Raw genomic sequence first — 24,621 nt, 5'->3', positions numbered from 1 at the left:
ACTAGATTAATTACAACCTTTCACCGACGTAACCTCGTAGTTTTGACGGTGCCCTTTATTTATACAACGCACTGTCTCGCACTCTCCACAATGACCTTAGTTAGCTTTGTCCTTGCAGTCATATTTGACTATGTTCTTTTGACTTAAAACACTTAGATATGCAATTGTACGACATGGTGATAGTGCCTCGCAGGAAAGGCTTATGTCTATTTTTAAACCCGCCCGTCAGCTGGCGCGATGTCGACCCATTTAGAAACGCAGTATGGCGGATGGCGTCAAGTTGCAGACCAACTACAAACTAGTTGCTTCCGACTTGTACTGATGTACGTACTTGTCAATTAAAAAATATTCACAATTTGCATAGTTTTGAGTCTTACTTGGTTGCTAGCGGCCTATACTCGACCCTCACGTTATGTGATGAGCAACCAGTTGATGAAGCAGTTCTGGGGGAGTGTCTTGCAAGTGGTTGGAATGTGTCCTCTTTTAATACAAGGATTCCATGATAATGGGCTCACAACGCCAATTATCCACTCTTGGTTCAGTGGCCTAATGTAGCATTTGCAAAGAGCTAACCAGAGTATGGATGCACAGTCATTGTGCAAAGGAATGACTTGTATCAGCTCTGCCCTCTAGGACTGGACGTGAAATACTGTATTGCGTCCAAGGTTGGGGATTCATTATCGTTGGCTGCCATTTTGTGCAGGAGAAAATCAATACGAAGTGACATAAACCTTTCCTGTCGCCCTAAGTCTGTTGTACTGTAAACAATCAGAAGTGACGTTTTGACAGCTGTGACTGTCATCTCTGATGGCTACTGTGGTAATAGTAGATCCCCAGAGCTTTATAGCCACTGGCAAATGTCCCCTCAGACATAAACGATTTTACCATTGATTCAACAATGGATGATAGGCTGACCCTCAACTCTCTAGGGCAGGATACTGACCTCAAGTTCATTCATGAATGCTAAATTGTGTCAGATAGCAGGCCAGGACAGAGGGGGCCCAAAACCGAGAGGGATAAAACAATAAAACCACAGACTTGTGCCAAAGCCTCCCTAAGGTTATTATCATTAGAACCTCCGCAGACACCAAGGGCTGAATTTAGAAAGACTAGTCTGATAACAGCCCCAGCTCCCTGAGATAAGACCACTGCTGGCGCTGGCTCATGTGTTATCACTGCAGACATGGGCACACACACAAAAAAAGAAGTTACTCAACTCTATTGTAACCTCTTCAATCTCATTGTCCCTGCTTTTACTTATTAATCTGGGCAGATTGTATTATGTCAATACTTGAAGGATTTAGAAGAGAGCCCATTTCTTCCTGAGCCACTCCTCACAGGGACTGACTTGCGCTGACATCCCCATCCCTTGCACGAGACTGCACCAAATCTGGTATATTCATCTGGTAATAATGCAAGTAATGGCAATCTGGTCCATTACTTCATGTCTAAACTTGTAGTTGATAGCTAAAGAACGGGCATGTTTTTTTGTTTTACTTGACAGTTTTGAGTGTGCTGTACAAATGTTTTTTGTCAAGTCACTGGTCTGGTCGCAGATTCCATTTGTTTAATTGCTACGCAGGAAGGCGGATGCAGCAGCAGCATCCCTTGTCGCCTGCCCTGTGCCACAGCGATATAGGCTTCTGATGTCTGCTACCTCTTGGCTCCCCTCTAGATCCAGAATCATGTCCATCCTCAAGATCCACGCCCGGGAGATTTTCGACTCCCGTGGTAACCCCACAGTGGAGGTCGACCTGTACACCAAGAAAGGTATGTAGTGTAACACTGAGCTGGCTTCAATGGGGAAAAATAGAAATACAGGATGGCCTACAACGTAATTGCTACTTTTTTAAGGGGACAGAAGGGACTCATTACTATTAGATTTATGTTATTACATTTTTCTAACTATCTAACCGGAAAATGGAAAGAATGACAAATAAAAATAAAAATACCGGTAGTTGCTGCAAGAAGAATTTCAGCAGCAACAAGATCTTCTGTCTAATTTACTTAAAGCTCGTAGTTAGATGTAAGGCCATTTAGATTGAGTGGAACTGAAACACGGCCAATACTGGAATCAAATTATAACGACAGAACTTTATTTATTGCCAGCTGTATTTCAGTTTATTTTGGAAACTATAACTGTAGCACAAACTGAATTTTATTATTCTATTTGTATTATGAAGTGCGAATGAAGACTACTTTTAGTCTAGTTTTCAACTAGATGACTTCAGACTACACTTCCCATGGGGTGTGGAAAACCACTGGGCATCAAGCAGCCCATGCTAGGGCAGGGTCATTTCAATCGATATGCCCAGAGCTTATATTTATTGCCTAAATTGACTAATGTGGACAGACGTTTGTTTGGCCGGCTATAGCTTGGCTAATGTTTTCTTTCGTTCTTCTCTGTGAACTTAAACCACAGTAACGTCTCAACCAAACTGAATGTCCTGAGAATGTTAATGTAGCGATTTAAGTGGCCAATGACATGGAAGGGATAAAGATAAAACAAACCAGTTTTAAATTTATGTCCATACACAAGAGAAGTAACTTTTTCAAGATACTATGATGTGATGTGAATGTGATCGTACCTCTTCGTTTTCTCTTAATTGTTTTTGTAGTAGAGGTTTTCTATAATTTATTGGCTGCCCCCAGAGTGTAGCAACCAGACCTTACGAATATCCTGTTACATAACCTTGCCTGGCTACATGATGCAACATCTTTTGTGCGCTAGAAATCCATAGGAGACATGTTGCTACATACAATTTTAGATTTGAATAGTATTATATAACATTACAATGAATTGTTTCTAACAAGGATATGGATAGAAGTTTACAGTGTATACGGCTTTAGTGGATGCCCGGAGGGTGATTGGATGAGTTTAACCTTAGCCCAGAGAGCCGCTGTGTCCTCTGGGATACAGCCCCCCCCACTGGTCACTCGTTGCCAGTGTTGTAGTATTCTTCCACTGAGCTACTGCACGCATACTCCCCCAGCATGTCTACCTCTGTTACGTAACGGCTGTGGATGACTGGGCCCTTTCTTCCTGTTCAAACTGTCCTTCTCCCCTCTGTTCCCATGACCATTTCTGTGCACTGGGCTTGGTTATTCATTTATGGAATGGCAGCAATACATATGTGTCTCTATATTTCTAATAGGCCGTATTCCACTATCTTTTTCAAATATTATATATGATATTCCACCGGGATGATTTCATCAAACTGAAGTAATATGGCTCACAGCCATTTCATTCCACCCATCGGCCCATCCACCCTTGATCCATGTACATTCAACCCTGGTGTCTCAGGAAGAGTAATCGGCGTCCCCCGCTGTCTGTGGTTCTCCAGGTCTGTTCAGGGCAGCCGTCCCCAGCGGTGCCTCCACTGGCATCTACGAGGCCCTCGAGCTCCGTGACAACGACAAGACGCGCTACCTGGGCAAAGGTAACGTCATTTATATAGTTTTGCACTTATATTTTACCCCACTAGTCGACCGGCCTTCCACGGTTCACTTTTATCACAGACGGGCCAAGATCTACAACAATATATTAACTTTTCATTACATTTTATTTTTGTCCGTCTCCATTTCATGGTCCTGTTTTAGGAGTGAAAAGGGCTGTAAAATATATAAATGAGTTTTTGGCCCCTGCTTTGTGTAACCAGGTAAATAAAGGGAGTGATTTAAGGGCAGGGGTTGAGGATGATGATGGCGATGTAGAGATTCGCTTTAACACAAAAGCAGCATGACTTGTTTTGGAGTTTGGAATTGACTAACTATCCCTGGCAAGCATGAACAGACGATCACGACAATGACACAATCCTACAATGTAATAAAATGTATGCACAGAAGATTACATCATTATTTCAAAATATGTATTATATATGTATCATATATATGTATCAAATATATTTACTAAATAGTCTCCAGTTGAACCGTGTGAATTTGCTCTGTGCTCGTCTGTTTTTCCTGCTTTGCACGGCCTTCTTGTTTCCCAGTCAGTGATGGTGTGCTTGTCCCTTGCAGGTGTCTCAAAAGCTGTTGAGCATATCAATAAAACAATTGCGCCTGCACTGGTTAGCCAGGTAGGACCATTTATTGTTTGACTGTGACTTTGTGCGTAGGAGTTGTATGAAACATAATTTACCTAATTATTATATTTGTCCATTTCGTGATTCTAATCAAAAATATACACATTCCAGAGAGACAGCGAATAAAATAAATATGTTCACATGCAAAGTATGGCAAAAGCTGTGAAGGATTTAAGGTAAAGGGTCTTAAACGCTTGAGCCACAGAAATACAAACAAATAAGCAATGGCTGCTCTGCGTGTTACAATGCAAGTATTTATATCGAGTTTGACTCGTGTGTTTAATGAGTATTCAATGTAGCATAGCGCGGCCTAGAAGCAGACCGTGTGTCACTTGAGATGCTGTGATTACTACTCATAACATGACTGGTGTGGGCTGTTTTGTTTAGTGAACTAACTTTTATGTTTAACAACGGTCATTAATAATATAAAGATATGTCAGTGTCACGTTTCATTCACCATGACCCTTGTCTTCCCCAGAACGTCAATGTCTTGGAGCAGGAGAAGGTGGATCAGCTGATGCTGGATATGGATGGCACTGAGAACAAATGTAAGCCTCAGTATTGTTATAAAACATTATGCCTTAATACTTTTTGTATTTTACTAATACAAAAAAATGGACAACATGTAAATATGCAACGCTTACAAAGGGTCCATTTATAAGGTTTTTAAACAGATGATACCCCCAGGTTGAACCAAACGGTCTGGATTTGTTTCCACAGCTAAGTTTGGTGCTAACGCCATCCTGGGCGTCTCCCTGGCTGTGTGCAAGGCTGGTGCAGCGGAGAAGGGCGTGCCCCTCTACCGCCATATTGCCGACCTTGCTGGCAACCCTGAAGTGATCCTGCCCGTCCCTGTAAGCTCAGTAATCCAGTCCCTGTCGGCCGTGCGCTGCAGATTACGTAACGCAATGCCTTTTGCTGCACTATACATTAGCATGTAACATTAGCACACACATTGATGGCGCCGGGAGGGAAGCCATGATAACATAAGATGACAATTTATTATGCACTCTGGATGTTGCAGCAGCATATATCAAATCAAACAAGATAAGATAATAAGGATGATTGAAATAGAATATCAACAACAGTAACTCAAGCACAGAGTTTAATGCTGCCTCCTTGGAGTCATTGTTCCCTTGCGAATGCAAGGGAACAATGACCTCAGGGCAGGCGGTAGCTCAGGAGGTAGAGCGGGTTATTCTGGTAACCGCAAGGTTGTTAGTTCGATTCCCGGCTCTTCCTAGCTGAGCGTTGAGTTGTCCTTGAGCAAAGCACCTAACCTTAACTGCTCCCGACGAGCTGGCTGCCTGTCGCCTTGCATGGCTGACACTGCCGTGGGTGTGTGAATGTGTGCATAAATTAGTGAATGTTGGGCAATATTATAAAGTGCTATATAAATGCAGACCATTTACCATTTACCTCAGGATCTACATAAAACTTCTCTTTTATTTTTATTTGACCTGCAGGCCTTCAACGTCATCAACGGCGGCTCCCACGCCGGCAACAAGCTGGCCATGCAGGAGTTCATGATCCTGCCCGTGGGCGCCAGCAGCTTCAAGGAGGCCATGCGCATCGGAGCCGAGGTCTACCACAACCTGAAGAATGTCATCAAGGAGAAGTACGGCCAGGACGCCACCAACGTGGGAGACGAGGGCGGCTTTGCACCCAACATCCTGGAGAACAAGGAAGGTCAGAGCCCGTGGAATAGCTTCGCCGCTGAGGCTTTGATCTTGTTTGTGTGATGTTAGAATCCAGAACCCTTCTGTGCCAAGTGCATCACTGGCTCATTATTTATTGAAGGACAGCTGAATGCTGTTATGGGCCAGACTTCCTAGGGTCCATTTGTAGCACAAAGAACGGCAAAAGAAAAGGATGTCTGCACAAAAATGTAAAATAAATTACTTGGGAATAAGCCCACATAAATACAGGTCAGTAGTGCTAGTATTATGACTAGTATTGCTGCCTAGTATTACTAACGTATAGCCATGTTAAAACAATTCAAAATCCACTTTTTGTACCCTTTGATAACTAACGGGAGGGTCTTGGCACAGACTGTTAGGTCAGTGTGCCCCCATTTGAACCCGGTAAAAAATAACTGTCCTTCCTGGAGCAGCACATGGTAACCAAATTAAGGCCCTCGCTCAATGGGGAATAATGGAATGAGTGTCTACTCGCTGACCAACTGGACTCAGTATCAAGGTGCTGATGTCAAGGTGCTTATATGGCAAATACCCCCAGTGGGGCCCAGCAATCTTTAGGAGGATTAAAGAGTTGTTTAAAGTATTTATTTATTCACGGTTCTGACTCTTGTCAATTTTCAATACCTACCTAGTTCCCTTTTTATAAACTTAAAGTCCAAGAAGATTTACCCGAAATGTTAACAAAACCAGTCTGAAAAAGAACATCTTGTTACATATTACTTATGTTTATCAGTGAAATATACTTGCACCACCAATAGTCTGAGAAAAAAATAGCACAAGCAATTTCCCTCCCCCAGAATGGATATGTCTGGTGCTTATCTCTACGTTTTCCTACACAGCTCTGGAGCTGCTGATGAAAGCCATCGGCAAGGCCGGCTACACCGACAAGATCGTGATCGGCATGGACGTGGCCGCCTCCGAGTTCTACAAGAGCGGGAAGTACGACCTGGACTTCAAGTCGCCCGACGACCCCAGCCGCTACATCAGCCCCGACCAGCTGGCCGACCTCTACAAGAGCTTTGTCAAGGACTACCCAGGTACGGCCCTCTAAATGTTTCAACAGGGCACTCTTCTTTCCCCCTGCTGGTTATCTGGTGCTTCTTGCCACACGATGGAGGGCATTTAATAAATGGTGGAGATTAGTAGGAAACGGTCCGGTCGAACACTACCCCAGCTACATAGCGATTGGATCAGGAAATGGCAGGAGAAGAACATTGTATCTATAGCAGTACCACAGACTACTACATAATTTTTTGTACTGTGTGCACTGTGATCCAAAAAGATGGATGAAAGAAATAAAATGCATTGAAATTATTTTCAAGGAAATGCCTTATTGATTACATGTGAGAATCGAGTGTATAACTGAAACACAAAACTAAAATCTAAATCTAAAAATATGAAGATGAATAAAAGATTCAGTCTCTGAGCCTGTGCTGCTGCATCCACTCTCCCTCTTCAGTGGTCTCCATCGAGGACCCCTTCGACCAGGACGACTGGCAGGCGTGGTCCAACTTCACCGCCACCACCAGCATCCAGGTTGTGGGAGACGACCTCACGGTCACTAACCCCAAGCGCATCGCCAAGGGGGTGGCGGAGAAGGCCTGCAACTGCCTGCTCCTCAAGGTCAACCAGATCGGCTCCGTGACCGAGTCCCTGGCGGCGTGAGTATTTTGCGCTCTAAACTTGACCTCAGCATATGTCTTTTGACTGAGGGATATGTTTTTAAATCTTTTTTATTATTTTGGTTTAAGTTGCAAGATGGCCCAGAGCAATGGCTGGGGCGTGATGGTGAGCCATCGCTCCGGAGAGACCGAGGATACCTTCATCGCTGACCTGGTGGTTGGACTCTGCACTGGACAGGTGAGTCATCCGACACTGAGAAAGGGACATATAAACAAGAGGAACCCTCCTTTGTAACATGAAGGTGACTTTCTTTTGAATGCAGACCGCAGTGCAGCAGGATGACTGGTTATTTGTAAGAGGAGTCACTTTCTCTTGTTTGATTCCTCTCCCAGATCAAGACGGGAGCCCCCTGCCGGTCCGAGCGTCTGGCCAAGTACAACCAGCTGCTGAGGTGAGTCCTATACGAGGTGGCACACGTTCTCACGTGTGTGTTTGTGTGTGTGTGTGTGTGTGTGTGTGTGTGTGTGTGTGTGACACTTGTAAACCCTAAAATGCTTTAAGGGGTCTTGTATATTTATGATTGACACTCATCTGGGTGTATCTGTCCTTGGCTGAATAACATTGCATGCTCTCTGTAAAAACTGCTACTGATCCAGCCCGCTTCACCTTCATCTTCTTCCTCCTCCAGGATTGAAGAGGAGCTCGGAGACAAGGCCAAGTTCGCTGGCCAGAACTTCAGGCACCCCATCTAGAGCGCTGTCTTTCAGCCTCTGTTTTCATCACGCATAAATAACCTACACACAAATACATGTATGCCACGCTAGATTGCCACTGCTACAAGATAGAAGTTGGAATATAGAATGGTCCTAGAACGTCACCTGTGGCACCGAACATGTCTTCTTGTCTAGCAAGCCCCCCGCACCCTCGTCCTTCAGTTACACCTCCATCTTTATGTTTGTGTCTCTGTAGCTGCGTGAAAGAATACCCGTTAATGCTTCTTGTGAGCTGTAGTGATCTTTACCCTGATTCCTCATCAATTCAGCAAAGCTAATGTAAGCAAAGAAGGGTGCTGCTGTGAGCAGTGAAACTACTACTGTCAGTGTAATGTGTCATGTTCGGTGAGCTCTAGTGATTCTGTAAGCGTTGGCAGAAATATGTAATAAAAAATATAATTTGAAGCATCTTCTCCCAACATCTTCTTTTTATTCTCTTAACCAATGCATACAAAGAATTCTGCAACACATTATTTAAGCTATTCATGATGATAACAAAGAAATGTGCATATTAGTTCATTCAAATCTATTGATAGGTTTTACTGTCCTCGGACATAAACAAGTGTACTAAAATGCAATACTATCTACACAAACAAAACTAGAGCAAGAGTAAAGCATCAAAATGGTTACCTTTTATTATTAAGAGTTGGAGAGCAAAGCTGTATTAAGGGACTCCTAAGAAACGGTATAAATGGCATGTAATTGGAGTAGCCCTTGCGAGGAAGAAACATGAGCCTGGTGCAGATGGACGCCATTCCTAGCCCTCTGGGTAAATGATTCAGAGCTCTTTCTTTTATAAGCTATCTGCACATAGCCTCGCAATGGGAGTTTAGTCTGATAGTGGTGCTGTCAGAAGCACCAGAAGGAATCCTACAACAACTTGACAACAATTCCCACATTGGTTGATTTGAAAGAGCCTTTTTCATAATGTCCTATATAACAATGCATGGAAGAAGAAAAGGGGTTTATAACAGGGAGTTTGCGGGTTTATGTTATTTACATTAGATCTCCCAATCTATATTTGATTTTTAATTAAATTAAGATATTTTATAAATTATTGGTTTATTTGACACATTTGCCATCTAGTGGTTGATACTGTGAAGTGCAATTTACTGATAGGGGTACATGCAAAATGTAGATGTTAAACGGCTTAACCACACATTGACTATTTTAAGTATTTTTGAGACGTTTGTCAGAAGTTTACGAAGAGTATTAATTAGAAAAACATTATTTAAATATTATGTTACAATGGTCTAGATATTGTTATGTTTTTATTAATTGAAAACACAACTTTCACAAAAACATATATTTATATATTTATTTGTCTATACATATATATAAAAATGTAGGATTAAATTAAATTATGAAATAAATATAATTTGAAATAAATAGCATAGGCCATAAAATAATATTAGATTATCTAAATGGTTGACTTTCCCTCAAATTACAGCAATGAATTATTATTATTTTTTTACTCCAAGCCCTATCTACTTACCTCGCCATAGTTATTGTGTTGTCGGACTCATGTGTAATCCTGCTCAGGCATTACTTCAACCACTAGGTGGAAGTGAATCACGTCTTTAACACCTGACTGGAAAGAATAAAATACAGAGCCACATTGTTATCTATGTCATTGACTGTGTATGAGTTAGTCATGTATACATGTCTAAAATAAGCAGGTGCTTCTGCAAGATGTTTCTTTGAGGCTGTAAACCACTGTATGACTTTGCAAAGTGTGCTTATATGTGTATTGTATTATATGTATGTATATATCTTAAACAAGGTAGATATATTAAATATAAGCAACAGTTGAATTAAATGTTATCTTATTTCACGCAATGGCTATCAATAAGGAACTCAATGAAGAAAATGATTAATTAAAGTTGTATTGCATGTGATGTAGGCCTATTTAATCTAAAAGTATTTTTTTAAGTTGACAAATGTTGATTTATTGTGATTATCATTATTATGGTTTTCATTATCATATTTAGCAGACTTACAATTGTGTAAACCCGTTTATTTTCTATTCTTTTATCTTCTATTCAAGAGTGGTTTCATACCTACCAACTGTAGATACAGCCTGTAGTCTAGCTTTCAGTTTGGGCGATACCGTTCTTGCCAGTAGGTGACGGTATTTCACCAGTTAAACTCGGGGAACCCCAACTGTTCTCACCCTAAGATGAAGAAGGATGCTGTCATGCTGAGTACCTCTCACATACACTAGTCAGAGCATCCCGACAGCGATTACTCCCTCTTAATTCTTCAATTTTTCTTCCATCCATCATTTATGACAACATTGTCAAACGTGGTCCGATGCGATACATTCACATAAGAAAGACACAAGTGGCACTGCAGCTGCACAGTCACCACCATAGTGGTGATACTTGGCTTACTAACGTTAGCTAATTGCCCTTGCTGCTGCTATTGTTTGTTGTTGCAGGCGCTCATCAAACAAATCACAGATGTTGTAGAGGAAGCTTTCGAGGTAAGTGTTGCGCGCCGTGGGCCGCGGGTTTCTCTGTCTTTGATATAATAATGAACTACACGTTGCAGAACTGACCAATAACACCAAACAGTGTGTTAACGTTGGAATGCTAACGATAACCGTTGGCAATGTACCCGGCTAATTTGTCTACTAGCATTAGCTTGCTGCTAGCTTGATAGACTTGTTTGTTACTATGAAGCGGCTGCTAACGTTACTAACCAGCAGTGATTGAACTAGGCTAGCTAGCTAACAACAGACCGTCTAATACTTGGACCCAAACAGCTCTATTGCACCGGTTAACAGAGCCCATACTGAGCCAGTGCTTGTATGTATATTTGGTTATATATGTGTTTACAATTGCAGAGGTCTGCTAGCATTTGATAGCCAAATAAACTTAATGTCAAACTTGTAACGTTCAGTACAGCCTTTGCCTACCAGGAAGTAGTCTATGCCCGTTAAGCCATTGTCAGCAGCTACTATTAGCTGGCTAGCCAACTTGCTGTCTTTGTTTGGGTGACTAGTTCTCAGTTTCGCCAGCAGTGCTATTGTTTATTTTTGAGTCTCACCCTGGATTCCCTAAGGTGGAAATATATTATTATTCAGTTCAAATGTTCAATCATATCGGGAATTCTTTTTTTTATTACCAACATTACTAAGAAATGATGTCAGTCAGTATCAACACATCAAGTGTAGTGTTTATGTTTGCATTGCACTTGACATGTGACCAAACTGAATATTTGAATGTGTCTCTATTGCTTTATGTAGGATTACTTGCTTATGAAGTTAAATGTTATTTTATTAAGGCTACTCATGGCTCAAGTTTTCATCATGTTCAGGAACATGCATTATTAATTTGTCATATGCAGGAGATTTGTAATTTACTTTTTTATTTATTGATTTTGCAAATAGGGCAAGGGTATAACACATAAAAAGAACTACGTGCTAATTGTTATCAATTGCTGATCAGTGATTTTGACTTATCAGTAGCTTTCATTACTACAAAGGTCATTTTGAAAGGCTCTTTGCAGAATCATACTGCTTTTGCAAATGCTATTGCTTCATTTTGTATTTTCTTTTAGTAATCTTTCTTATCAATTGCTTATCATTGACTGTGATTTAGTTGAGCTTTATCCAGATGCCTTTTATATTATAAAGGCTGGCATGCTTTAGCATAGTGCATCTGCAAACATACAACTACGTTACATTTAAGCTACCTGTCTGTTTGTTGTCAGAATGCAGAGTTGGCCAGGATATTTATTGGTTTGTTTGGGATGTAAGAATATGCAAAAAAGAATACCTGGAATACCTGAAATACCTGGATCTAGCTGTGTAGCCTTGGTGCATTAGTAAGAAAATGTTAGCGATGGCGAGTAATAAATAACCATGCTATTTGTCCTTAGTGTCCATTGTGTCTTTGAAGGGATCGTGGCGCTGTGAATTTTGTGTGGTAAGGTAAAAAAAACGGTTACAGGCAGGGCTCGCAGTAAGAGGCTGCATGTTTCCTGTGCTCTAGCCCTCTCTTGTATCGTTGAGCTGCTTGGGGAGTTTTCTGTTTGTACCCTTTGCCTCAATGGCATATGGCTGTTCTTCCTCCAGATCATGGATCTTGGATTCAGCACACATGCTATTAAAGGATTGTGTCTTCATACACGCACCAGGCATAGTCTTAATACTACTCCTTTTACTGAAATAGGAGTATAGCGAGTTTCAAGGTGACATTTCCATTTTTCTTGCATTGTTTATATCGCATATTTATTGAAGAGTTTTAGGGCCGCACCAAAAAAGGAAAATGCTTGTGTGTTATGTGTTTGATCTCGAATTACGAGATTCAATTTCAAGAATTAAGTCAGAAGAACACTTTGAGAATAAGGTCGAAAATATTAAAATGACAATACGCGATTGCCGTTACGAGTCCCAGTGTGACTCGCTGAAACCAGACAGAAAAACATCCACTTTACTTGTTTTAAAAAGAAGATTTTTTGGTGAGTGGTTCTATTGTTTTTTGTCATTTTCTATCGCTGTTGCTGATAGTATTGAGCATTGTACCGATATACCTTTTACCTTTTCAAGTGTCTAATAGCCATTGCATTGGAGGGTATTTGGTGGTTACATAGGGAATTAATGCTGTGAACAAAGGAGCAATGTTCAGGGGAGGACCTCTTGATGGGCCATTCAAGTGTTGTATATTCATTAAAAATAACAATCTGTCAGCACTTACTGACGCACGCTCATTCAGCCAAGTTCTCTTCATTGTTCTCCACGATGTTTTTTCATTTCCCATGCCAAGAGCTGGGTAATTGGCTGTGGCAGAGCCTTGCTGGTGTTGTTTTAAGATATTGGACTGACACACGCAGGGCACACTGGCAGAAATGAGGGGGCTCACTGTGTTTCCTTTTTCTCCTCGCCTGCCATCTCCTCATCCCAAAGCAAGGCAGGGGCAAGACGCTGGATGTGTTTTTTTTTTTGTGTTCACTGACAGCCTCCCTTCACCTCTCATAACAGAAGAGGCAAGAGTGCTACAACATTCCTCATCTTTGTTTGATACAGGCCCCAGCTCTGCATCCCCACAATCGTGGGGATGAGAGGAGATCACATTCGCCAAATGCTATTTGTGTTAACAATTGCGTGCTGTCTTGCCCTATACAGCTGCTGGTTTTTGATGTACCCGATGTGATGAAATCAGTTTTCCGCTAGTGCTCGGGCCCGGGTGAAGCCTTGTTTTGTTTGCGTCCTGCCTGGACTGGGTTTCTGTCTCCAGATCTAAGACACATTTTCACAATCTCTTTCTGGAACTTCCAGACCCTACAATATATTGGATTCTATGATTTATACATTAGGTTGGAAAAAACGTGGTTGCATGTGCATAATTATCTCCGCTGTTGCTTTGTATGTGTGCATGGTTGCCACTGGCTTCTATGAGCTATAGGATGTAGGTGATTGGTCAATGTACTCTGTGGAAACTGTAATTAGAGGCTGTGAATACATTTTGTAGAACGTTTGGAAATGATTAAAATAGCAATGAATCGGTTGCATCTTTGTTGTTGTTGCCATTGTGTGTTGCCACTGTGTGCGTACTTCTGTTTTTGGTCCGTTCATGAGGTTGGCTCACACATAATGTTGCTCACAAGCACAATGTTTAAGCACAAATCCAAGCTGTAACATGCAGTGTAGTAACATTGATACTTATTTGGGAAAACAGAAGAATCACACGTATCTATCTAAAACCAAGATGAGAAACAAACCCGGCTCCCTGCCTTCTCACTAGAAGAGGAAAGGGAAATTGGTGAAGGATCAACTGGCCAGCCCCTGAGGAGTGAGGAGGAGTGAGGGGGGGTGGGGGGGGGGGGTCACAGAGGACCCTCTGCCGCTGTGTGTGTCACTACTGATTAGGTAAGAGATTGCCTCATGTAATGACACGGCATGGTGCTAGTGGTGCAGTCTCTCGCTCTCTCTGTCGCCTTCCCCCCCACACACACCATCTTTAGACATGTCCTTTTCTAAAGGTACGCACAAACATTTAGTCCATACTAAAACAAGTGAGCCAATATAGGTTTTATCATCCTGCACATTTTATTATGGACCGGCACCTCCGTTCAAGCATGATTTGATACGCATCTCGATACATTTGCTCTGAGACCATTCAGCAGCGATTCATTGCCAGCCACCCGATTGGAAAATCTATGCGTTCAATGCAGTCTATACACTAATATCCATTCAGTTTTGAATACCCTTTCTTTAATAATAAGCGTTCTTTGAATAATAAATATAATTTTCAGTTACCACAATAGTAAGAGTTTTAATTTTGAATAAAACGTTTGATGGAAAACCAATTAAGTATACTTACTTGATACATTTAATTCAGCCATCCAAAGATAATATTCAACATGTGCTTGTACATTCGGCCAACTGGTGAATCAATACATACCTAAATTTTTCATTTTCATGTGCAGCAGGAGAAGCAGGGGTGAAGAGTAGCACAAGGAAGTGTCCAAGTGTTGGACTCTGTGGAAATTGGCAGCACAATTCCCCTTTGCAGATGCTTAAAGAGGCTAAACGATGAGCCAGCCATTCACTCCTTTAGAAATATATCAACCTCTGGGAGAGACATAAATTTTACCTTTCTTTAAATCGGCGGGAGCCATTAGAGGAGGCAGCCCAAGTGAACCTTCAATTGACTTATTGGCCTCACGGAACATGACGGTGCCAGCCATGTTTTTACTCATTAGCCAGGCTAATAATAGACTAGCTGCAGGCTAGGCTTTATATTCCAGCTCTGCTAGACAAAAAGATAATGATTTGTAAACCCTTCGCTCTGTTTCTCACACAGCAATTAAGTTCAATAATATCTGTATCAGTCAGAATGATCAGCAGCTATCTTAAGCAGTTAAGTGATGAGGGTGACTTAATTATTTTGTCAAAATGTTGCTTGGTTGCATTTCTTCCTCATGGACCAAATATGCCTCAGACCGCACACTCTTCTTGTAGACTATGCGCATAGCATAGCAAATGGGAGGAAGAAATGTGCCTGTTTCATTAGGCAGTGTAATGAAAGATTTGCATCTACTCTTTGTTTTTGTGTGGGTGTGTTTGTATGCCTATGTTGCGTATTTGCATTGGCGTGTGCGGAGCCACGTTTTTGAGCCGATGTCTGTTGGTTTAGCAGTAACATGTTGGCGTGCTTTGAGAAGGGGGGCTCATGGTGCCTGAAGGAAATGACCCCCTGTGGCGTTGTCGCATTCTTGTCATCTCTCGCTCTGCCCTTCCAGTTGTCGTCTGTTCATTACTAGTCCGCGGCAGGGTGTTTGTTTGTCCTTGCTCGCCGGTGCAGGTTAAGCACATTCATTGAGACAGCCGAGCCTGGAGTTCAGGCACTGGGGCTAAAAGGCTGGATCCACTGGGTTTAAGGATGGACATGTTGTCTCGGCACCCCGGTTCCAGCAGCCAGCACGGAGAAAATGAGGTCTGCGGATTGGGTTTAGATCTGCCATTGTAGCACTTCCACTCTGATACACTGCCGCTACCATCAGGGGAAGGCTGTCAGAGAAGGAGAGACATGGAGAGCAAGAGATAGAGCAGAGCACAGCAGTGCTATCTAATGGATCAATTTGTAATAAATCTGTTGCCTCAAGCTGTTGTTGTTCGCCTCTACTCAGTAAAAGGTGTCTGCATTTCTCAGGCAAGAAAAGGGCTTGTCAGGATGGGAAGATGGAGCTATCAGTGAATGAGATGCCCCATAAGCACGGCAGATCTTTAGCTTTCCTGGCTCGGCTTACCTAGGTCAAACACTTTGCCGGCGTTCCTTTTTTTAATACAAGCATTTCATTGGTCGAAAACATCATTTCAAACCGGTCAATAGGGCTGTGCAGTGAAATGAGGAAGTAACGCTCCCCTCACATTAAATTTCCCCATTATCCACATATCGACCATTAATCATGATGAAGGAGCTATTGATTACGCTATCAGCCCAGGCAAGGCCAATTTATTGGCCGGCAGCCATTTCACAATATGGGGGCTCTGTTCACGCGGCAACTGGCCTGCCCAGAAACACAAGGCTCATAATATGAGGGTTTAGGAATAGTCCTATTATTATGACAACAGTTTGATCTTTAAGGTAACAAAAGGACGGAACTCTGCAGGGACCACTTGGGAGCCCTCCTCCTACTCCTCCTTTTCCTCCTCCTCCTCCTCCTTCTTCTCCTCCGCCACAGCAGCCATATGGACCATACTAATTGTGTTTTACGGCGACCATTTTCACTGATCCTTTGGGGACTTGTGGATGTGCTGTAGTTATAATGTCACCAGCACTGGGCCTGGCTCATGAAAGACACATTAGCCACAGAGATGAGAAGACGGCAAGGCAATATACTGCAAGTCAACACAATTATTGATTTTATTCAAATGAAAAAACGTGTTTCTCTCACTCGTTTCTAAGCTCTAACCTCCGTTCTTATGATTTCCTTTTTTTTTTAATGCAGTTTCAGCTATTGTGTACCTGAACAATTGAATATAAGGCACAGAACATAGAGCCAGCCTCATTTTAACAGAACATGTTGTGATTGTGAACGCAACCTTTTCTTTGTGAACCTTTTTTTATTATTATGATTCAACATCACCCCAAAGTGGGAGTAGCTTATCGATTTTCTATGATCATTTATTTTCATGAATGTTCTTCTTTATTAATTGGCACCAGGAGTTTATCCAGCTCTAGTTAGAGCGACTGTCGTTTGCCTGATTTGTTATGCGCCACAACACCAATGCTGCGGGTGGAGGGCTGAATTTAAATGCCACCCCCACTATGTGTGCTGCTCTGCCCTTCAGGGCGGAGAACCGTTGTAAACAGTTTGAACTGTTAAGTGTAACTGAACCCAGGGTGCGTGCGTGTGCATGTATGTTTTAACGCCTCTATGATACTCAATCATGAAAAGGGCTATGCAGATGAGATCTGTGAAGGGGACGGGGGTGGAGGCAGTGATGGTTGCTACTGATAAAGTACAAAAAAGGGTGTGGGGGATCCAGTATCATTGTGTTCCTGCTCACAGTTTTCTTGTAATTATTATAATTGCCTCCAAATTGCCTGTTTGCCTCAAAGCCGTAAACCTGCTGGATCTCACGTTAATAAAATGTTGGAGACTGCCAAGGCGTTGCGATGGGGGAAATGAAAGCCAATCATGCTTCCAGCATTCAACCCACCCTCCCCACAAACAAAGCGACAAAAAGAGAGAGACCAGCAAAATAATAAATCCTAATGAACTGGCATTGCACACATCCCTGACTACTAGGCTACTACCCTCCTTGGCTAGTCAGCCGCAATGCTGGCCACTATGCCCCTTAATGAAGACTCCTATCAGCCTTCAATGCCTCTCTTTCCATCCTTCTCTCCTTTATTCCTTCCCTTTCTTTAGCTTTGCCTGTGACCCCCCCCCCCCACCCGCCCCGCAGTGTGAGGTGAGAATATTGCAGGGAAGGAAGGAGAGAAACGTTGAAGCCTGGAGGTGCACAGTGTGTTGGCCAGCTCAAAGATGGTCAACGTGATGATTTATTGGAGAGGGAGACAGACGGACCAAGAGGGAGGGGGGGGGGGGAGAGCGAGAGAGAGAGAGAGAGAGCTCTCACCATTGATTTCCTAGATCCTCTTACAGACGACAATGAAGTTGTTTTTCGTGTCATCTTAAAGTGCGTCGCTTTTAGAATCAGCAGCTTGGCAAATGACTGTCGTCATTAGCCTCTCGTAGCGCACAAGCATTGTTTGATGATGTGTCTCGCGGAGTTTAAAGTCAGGTTACGTCTTGCTGCGCCGACTCCCATGTGTTTGCCTGTGCCTGAACAGTAAACCCGAGGGTCTTTTGAAAAAGGAGTTAATTGTAGTGTGCTTTTTGATTACATGTGCTGCCTACTGCTTGTGTTCCAACTGAACCACTTAGCCTCCATAGGCCTTTAAGGTAGCTTGCAAACAAACAAATTTAGCTAAAACTGAACATAAAATGTATTGTCTTTCTCCTTATACATTTGACATATGTTTACACTTTCAGATTTAAAAACAATTACCCGTTTCTTTTTAGAAATCAACGAATCTCTTTCTTCTTTTTTTCTGAGCTTAATTATACATTCTAGTCTATCCTTCTTATAATGCACCAACAATGACCCTATTCTTTGTTTCATTACATTCGTGTCTGAGAATGTCGTTGGTTTCACAGTAAGTGTGACTCATTCCTTTGTTGTGCAACAGTCCAGTTTCACCTCCGTGTGGTGGCCAATGGTAGAAGAATATGGTTTTGAGGGATTTGTTTTTCACCTGTACACTCCTCCTCCCTTGTGCTCTCTGCATATGGCCACAGAGGGCTTCTCCATCACGTCGTAGCCCCCTTTGTTACACCAAACAGCCTGCAAGACCCAAGGGATGGACCCAGATACGGGGGGGAGGAGGAGAGGATCCATTTCTCTTCCTCTCCTCTTTCGTTCCTCTCTTTCTCTGTATCTGTTCCTTTGTGAACACCGATGCCAGCCACTCTAAAGGTGGCAAATTTACTCTCTGTAGGAATCAATGTGGCTCAGCCCAGTTGGGGCATCACACCACCCCAGTAGGTGAAAACCCTCCTACTACTTCTCCTCCTCCATTGCCTCCTGCTCTCCACTGTAGCAATTACTCATTGGCAAGCCCTGGGTTTTGAGCAAAAGATGAGTTCATTGCACTCTAACCATCCAAAAATGCTCTCGTCGCCTCCTCAGCCAGGCACAAGGGTTCTCCATCGATGTTGGCCTGATTAAGGGTGTGTGATATTTTGAATAATTTGAGCTGGATAGATGCCGTCTGACGCTGTTCAGAGCTTGATTTGCTTGCGATGGTTGTTCAGAATCCTTTGGGAGGGGGAAAGGGAGGCACGTCGACTCTAAACCAACAGATCAATCTCCTATCCTGCTCAGAGTTTTGCTGATGCATTGTGGACACATTTGATGTCGGGGGTTTAAGCCAGACTGGGAATGATTCTCCTCTATGGCTCCTCACAATGCAGACACTTTGCTGCAGATACCATCCCCCCACCCAGTGGAAGATGGCAATGGCTTCGTGTCTCTTTTGCTCACATAATACTCTTTGGTTCATGCAAACACACTGGCAGGCGCTGGGTGTTATGAAAGCCTAGTGTTCCCCCCTGACAGCAGGAGTTTAAATTTCACTCCTCCGTGAGGCAGCTTTGTCGCTGGCACATTCACCCACACCTATGGCAGCCCTTCAAGACCCTGCTAGGAGAGCAATCACTTGTCTCCATCTCGCTCTCCCGCCCCTTCCCCACGTTTTCGTCGTCGATTCTTCTACTTATCTCTTTGCACAGTCTCCCTCTATATCAACATATAGTCTAGAAAGAAGTGGATGGATAGATGGATCCCATAACCGCTCTTCATTTAATCAACAGCGTTGTGTCTGTGTATGATACAGTGCAGAAAGTGTTATGGCTGTATTCTTACTTGTTAACTCTGCTTGACTCTTTTATTTCTCTTGTCTTGTCTGTGCAGCTGCTACCACTGTGAGGCCGACAGCCCACCAAAAAGCTAAAAGGACACCTCGTCTTTGCTTCCCCCCTTCGTAACCTCTCGCTCTCGCTTTCTTGCTCTCTCACTCTCTTGCTCTCCCCAGCAGCTCAGGCAGCTGCTTACATTACACAGGGTTTGTCAACCTTGTATTGGCTGTCGCTGAGCGATAAAGACGATGAAAGTGAGAAATGCGTGTGACCTTCTCTTGGAATTTAGCTGAGGAGATGAGGAGGCGGTAGCTGTGTGTGTGTGTGTGTGTGTGTGTGTGTGTGTGTGTGTGTGTGCTTGCAAATGCTAACCTCATGGGGGCGATGGGAGGAAGAGGAGGGCGGGAGCAGGAATCGACGGCTGTGTTTTAATTGTTTGTGACTCGTGAAATGAGAAACAATAATGTTTGAACAGTAGGCCCTGGGGACTTCGATCTGCTCAGAGCGCTTAAAGGAGCACCGGCTCCACCTCCAAGCTCCCTGTCCTGTGGAAAACATACGCCGCAATATTTTACTGAGCCTAATGTGTTGATGATGATTCTAGGGGGATATTGACCACTGCTATTTTTAAATAAAAAATAATTACATATCCCCCCCTCTTATAAAAACGCTGTCAGCCTCATCTACGTAGGCTGACAAAGGGCGGGAGAAAAATGGAGAGAGGAAATGGGAAGATATAACTGTCATGTGTTGATGCCTGATGCTCCTGGCTGCTTTTCCAGGGGTGTGTGTGTGGGTGTCTGCTTAAGGTGGGGGTGGGGGGCAGTAAAATGGTGGAACGGCTCCCAACCTGTGATTTGTATTTTTACTCTGCTGCACTCAACCAAGGTGGATCCTCACCCGGCCTGTCCTGCTATTTACATCTGTTAGTCAAGCTCATTGCTCAGCATAGAAAATCTGAAAATGCTTCAGGAAACTGCACTGGAGGCAGAGTAAGCCAACACCAGTCATATATTCTAGAGAAGCAGTAGGGCTTAAAGTGTGTTGGCTTTTTTTTTATTTGAATGCGCCCCTGCTGCTACACCCGTTCTTGTTCTTAAAGTAATGTTTTGTACACACACACACACACACACACACACACACACACACACACACACACACACACACACACACACACACACACACACACACACACACACACACACACACACACACACACACACACACACACACACACACACACACTGTGAAGATAAAAATGCGAGCCCATCCAGCCATCTCAATGCCGCTATCAAAACAGATGAGTTGTGCTTCTTACAAAAGGCAGGTTCTGTCTGAGCCAAGCTCCCTCACAGGGCCATCTTGTCTATTATCACTTTGCTGCTAGTGCCGCAATTAATATTAATGCGCGCTACAGCATGCTCCAACAGCCTCGCCTTTCTCCCTGTATCTCTCGCTCCCTGAATCTCCCCCTCTCTCTGCATCTCCCCCTCTCTCTCTCTATATCTCCCCCTCTCTCTGTATCTCGTGTGTGTATGTGACTCTGGAGGAAGAGAGCAATAAAGGCAGTGAGATGGGAATCTCGACAGGATATGACAAACCTCATGTCAGGGGTGTGAGCGTTAGAAGGATCAGTGGACAGAGACGAGGGACGGGGCTGAGTCCCAGACAGCGGGACTATTCTCCAGCTGGGCTTGTGGTTGATGGTGTTGGCGATGCTGCTGCAGCCTGTTTATTTAGCCGTGTGGTAATGATGCTTGACCTTTTCCTTGACGTCCGTGGCCTGACCTTTAGCACCCACCCTCCCTGCAGAGCAGTGGGAGTGTGCATGTTCACTGGCGGCGGTGCACACACGCATTCTTTTTTTTCTTTTGCATATGCGTCATGGTCTGGTAGCTATTGAAGTGGTTTATTAGCAAATTAGTATGCATTAGGTGGTTAGTGCAAGGCGTTTAATTATGGGAGATGGCACAAAATGGTTGTTAGGATTATCCCAACACGTTACATTCCTTACCTTTTTTATGTTTTTTTTCAATCCCTTGTCTTTCTGTCGAGGAAAGAGGGAAAAATGGCGGACTTAACAGTGCACTCCTCTATCAAGTGTTGTATTTAATGACTGTAAACCTGCTGCACATTATATATATATATATCGAATTACTATCATGATGTTCTCTCTTATCGTAGCATATAACAGGATTATGTTTGAGTTCTTTAAGGCTAAAAAGGATCAGGTTTTCTGATCTTATTATTTCCTCCTAGCCAAAAATAATGAATATTTTTTATAATCTTCATAGCACTATTACCAATTCCTTTTAGGTGGAGGGAATAGCTCTGTTAATTTCTTTTTTATATTGAGTGCTGGGAACAATTATTGCAATAATATCTCCTCAGCACTATAAGCAATATTAAATCAATGGTCCCAGCCAATCATACTGCCACAGTCCTTCAGTCAGTCAGTCAGTCACTGCACTGGAGCAACAGTGGTTCACTGGAGGAGACCAATATAAAGCACACATATCAAACCCTGAATAAACCCTCCTATAGCCCAGCCTCTCCCCACCACAAAGGGCCCCTATGCTAACCGGCTGCTTGTCAATCTCCCACTGGGTCCTTCATTAATTAAACATTATTGTATTTCATAAACACAGCCCTAACAGTATAGCATTGATCTAATTCCAATGTTGGCTGCAGAAGGAAGGAGGGGTTGTTTAGGGAAAGGGAAAAAGCACTGTGACCAGGAAAATTGTGTCCTCTTTCATTGTAACACCTATCCATTCTGCAAAAACAGCATGGATCTCTCTCTCACGAGTCCTGCTGTGCCTTGACGTTTTCTCCCCTCCATCTCCGTTCGGGCTCTCTAAGGTTTCAGGCTCCAGGATGATTACGTTGTCAAGGTACTGAGGCGGGGGGTAGTGATTGTTGTGTGGGAGCCATTACACCTCTGTTTTTTTCCCCATGTTGGCCTTTGTATTTGACGCACATGGTGCTTTTTGTGTGTTTGTGTGCATGCTTACGTGTGTGTGTGTGTGTGTGTGTGTGTGACTCCATGGGGGTTAATGTGGTGGAAAAGAGTGATTTAGGTCAATGGTGGTGGCTGCATCTGTCACTCTGTGGAGGCGGCTGCTTAAGGGAGCTGCTGTGGGATTGAATAAGGGAGAGGCTAAGGAGGAGAGATGTGGAGATTCACCGAGGGAGGGAGGGAGGAGGGTGGGAGGGTGTGAGGTAGAGCCTGTTCTTTCAAATGGAAAAGAGAAAAAAACCTGACTCTCCTGTGATTTGTGCTCTCAGCGACAAGCGTTGTGTCACAAGCAGCCATTTGATACAAACCTAATCACTCTCATCCCCCCTCTCTCTCCTTAATAAGGAGACTGGCTGTTTGGGACTACATTAATATGTTCTCTGCTCCGTCTTTCTCTCTTCTACATGCTTACTATCGTTCTCACACAGTCCCCTTTCTCTATATTCTTCCCTGCCGTGTTTAATTTCCTCTCTCTCTGCTCTTCTTTCCCAGTTGATGTGTAAATATCGGCGTCGCTGATGAGGAAAAAGTGCCGGCATCTCTTAGAGGAGCCATTTTGTGTTTCATTTTTATTAATATGTCCATCTCTTCCTCGCATCCCTCGCTCCCCTCCCTTGAGTGAATGGTGCATAATTGTTTTTTCTCAAACAGGGAACATTCTCTCAAGTATTTCCTACTTATTTATACTCTGGGCTTATTCAAATTAGCGCCACATATCAGGTGGTGGTCCATAGCCTAATCAGCCCAGGGGCTAATCATTGTCATCCAATGGCGCATTCCTCTTGACCTTCCGGATTGAGGTAAACTCTGCAGCCTCTGTAACGCTGCTTGAATTACTGCAGCACTAATGGCAATAAACGTGAGCACCGGCTTGGATCAAAATGACTGATTGATGTGGACACGCACGCCGTGTGTGTGTGTGTGTGTGTGTGTGTGTGTGTGTGTGTGTGTGTGTGTGTGTGTGTGTGTGTGTGTGTGTGTGTGTGTGTGTGTGTGTGTGTGTGTGTGTGTGTGTGTGTGTGTGTGTGTGTGTGGGGGCTGGATCCCCCCTCCCCCTTGTGTTTCATCTTCGTCTTATCAGGGGTCTTGGTCTTGGTGGCCTCTTTAAAGAAATCATACACTTGTTTCTATGCAAGTAATTTAGTAAGAGAAAGCATTATTGGCCCGGCCATTCCTGTCCAGGCCGACAGTCTTGTTGATACAGAATGCACTTCGGCTTTGCGTGCTTGGGTCGTTGCCGTGATCTCCGTACAGCTGCCAAGAAGTTGCCACCTTCGAAGAGGGAACGGCCTAGTATTCACTGTCTACCTGGCTGATTTGGTCAGAATTGGCTGGTCATTCAGCGACCCTTTGGATATAATTGTCTTCCTTTTGAGCATAAACTTGGTAGCCTCAGCAATGGCTGTGTACCAAAATGTCTTTGAAATTCCAAAGACATCCAAAGACAAAACCGCCATTGAGTGTTCTACAATGTGCTACTGGCTAAGCAAAAATTTGATCTCAGGCACAACTAACGTTCATGTTGCAAGGCTATCCCAGATCAATCACTAAAGCTTTAATCCTGCGGCCGTTGGTGCAAAGATACGGTTGTGATTTGATCGCCCGTGTGGCAAATTCTATCCTATCATTCTAGAGTTGTCAACTTGAACAAACCTGATCGAAATTGTATTGCAAAATAATTGATTTGAATACATCCTTTTAAATATTTTCTGCGAAAAATACATAAAATATTAATAACAGATTTCCATATGTGCATGCACCGCCATAGTGCGCTTTGGCGAATCATGTTGTACCCGCTGCGCCCACACGGGGGCGTAAGATGGCTGGTACAATGGCAGATCAAGGTAATGTCCTCTTTAACTCATGGTTGTAGTTCTTCTCGTCAAACTATAAATTGAGATGAAATGCTCTGTGTACTTTGGATTTCACGTAAATCAAGATTCAAAGCGGCAGCAAGTCGGGGGCCTATCAGTGTTCCTTAA

General features: G+C 43.3%; 2 protein-coding genes across 7 annotated transcripts in view; both read left to right on the top strand.

The window, feature by feature from the left end:
* eno1a (enolase 1a, (alpha)) overlaps positions 1-8,618 on the top strand; it is a 9,430-nt gene extending 812 nt beyond the window's left edge. Inside the window, exons 3-13 of one of the 2 annotated variants that reach the window (XM_056591759.1) lie at positions 1,676-1,770; positions 3,345-3,440; positions 4,021-4,079; positions 4,564-4,633; positions 4,806-4,939; positions 5,552-5,774; positions 6,625-6,822; positions 7,245-7,446; positions 7,537-7,645; positions 7,801-7,859; positions 8,097-8,618. In XM_056591759.1, the coding sequence (XP_056447734.1) occupies positions 1,686-1,770; positions 3,345-3,440; positions 4,021-4,079; positions 4,564-4,633; positions 4,806-4,939; positions 5,552-5,774; positions 6,625-6,822; positions 7,245-7,446; positions 7,537-7,645; positions 7,801-7,859; positions 8,097-8,160 (1,299 nt within the window). In that variant the 5' untranslated portion in view covers positions 1,676-1,685 and the 3' untranslated portion in view covers positions 8,161-8,618. Of the gene's footprint in view, positions 1-1,675; positions 1,771-3,344; positions 3,441-3,600; positions 3,660-4,020; positions 4,080-4,563; positions 4,634-4,805; positions 4,940-5,551; positions 5,775-6,624; positions 6,823-7,244; positions 7,447-7,536; positions 7,646-7,800; positions 7,860-8,096 lie in introns of both variants that reach the window. The other variant, XM_056591768.1, reaches the window with a different exon arrangement.
* A 1,634-nt stretch (positions 8,619-10,252) lies between these two features.
* Positions 10,253-24,621, top strand: part of rerea (arginine-glutamic acid dipeptide (RE) repeats a) — a 130,222-nt gene continuing 115,853 nt past the window's right edge. For all 5 annotated transcript variants that reach the window (XM_056591720.1, XM_056591696.1, XM_056591711.1 and 2 more), the window contains exon 1: positions 10,253-10,666. The gene's annotated coding sequence lies outside the window, so the exon portion shown is untranslated. The remainder of the gene's footprint in view (positions 10,667-24,621) is intronic.

Source organism: Gadus chalcogrammus, chromosome 1 (assembly GCF_026213295.1).
Source record: "Gadus chalcogrammus isolate NIFS_2021 chromosome 1, NIFS_Gcha_1.0, whole genome shotgun sequence".
In the NCBI taxonomy this organism is placed as follows: Eukaryota; Metazoa; Chordata; class Actinopteri; order Gadiformes; family Gadidae; genus Gadus; species Gadus chalcogrammus.
The sequence above is the reverse complement of the archived record's forward strand: the minus strand, read 5'-3'. Positions and strand labels throughout refer to the sequence as shown.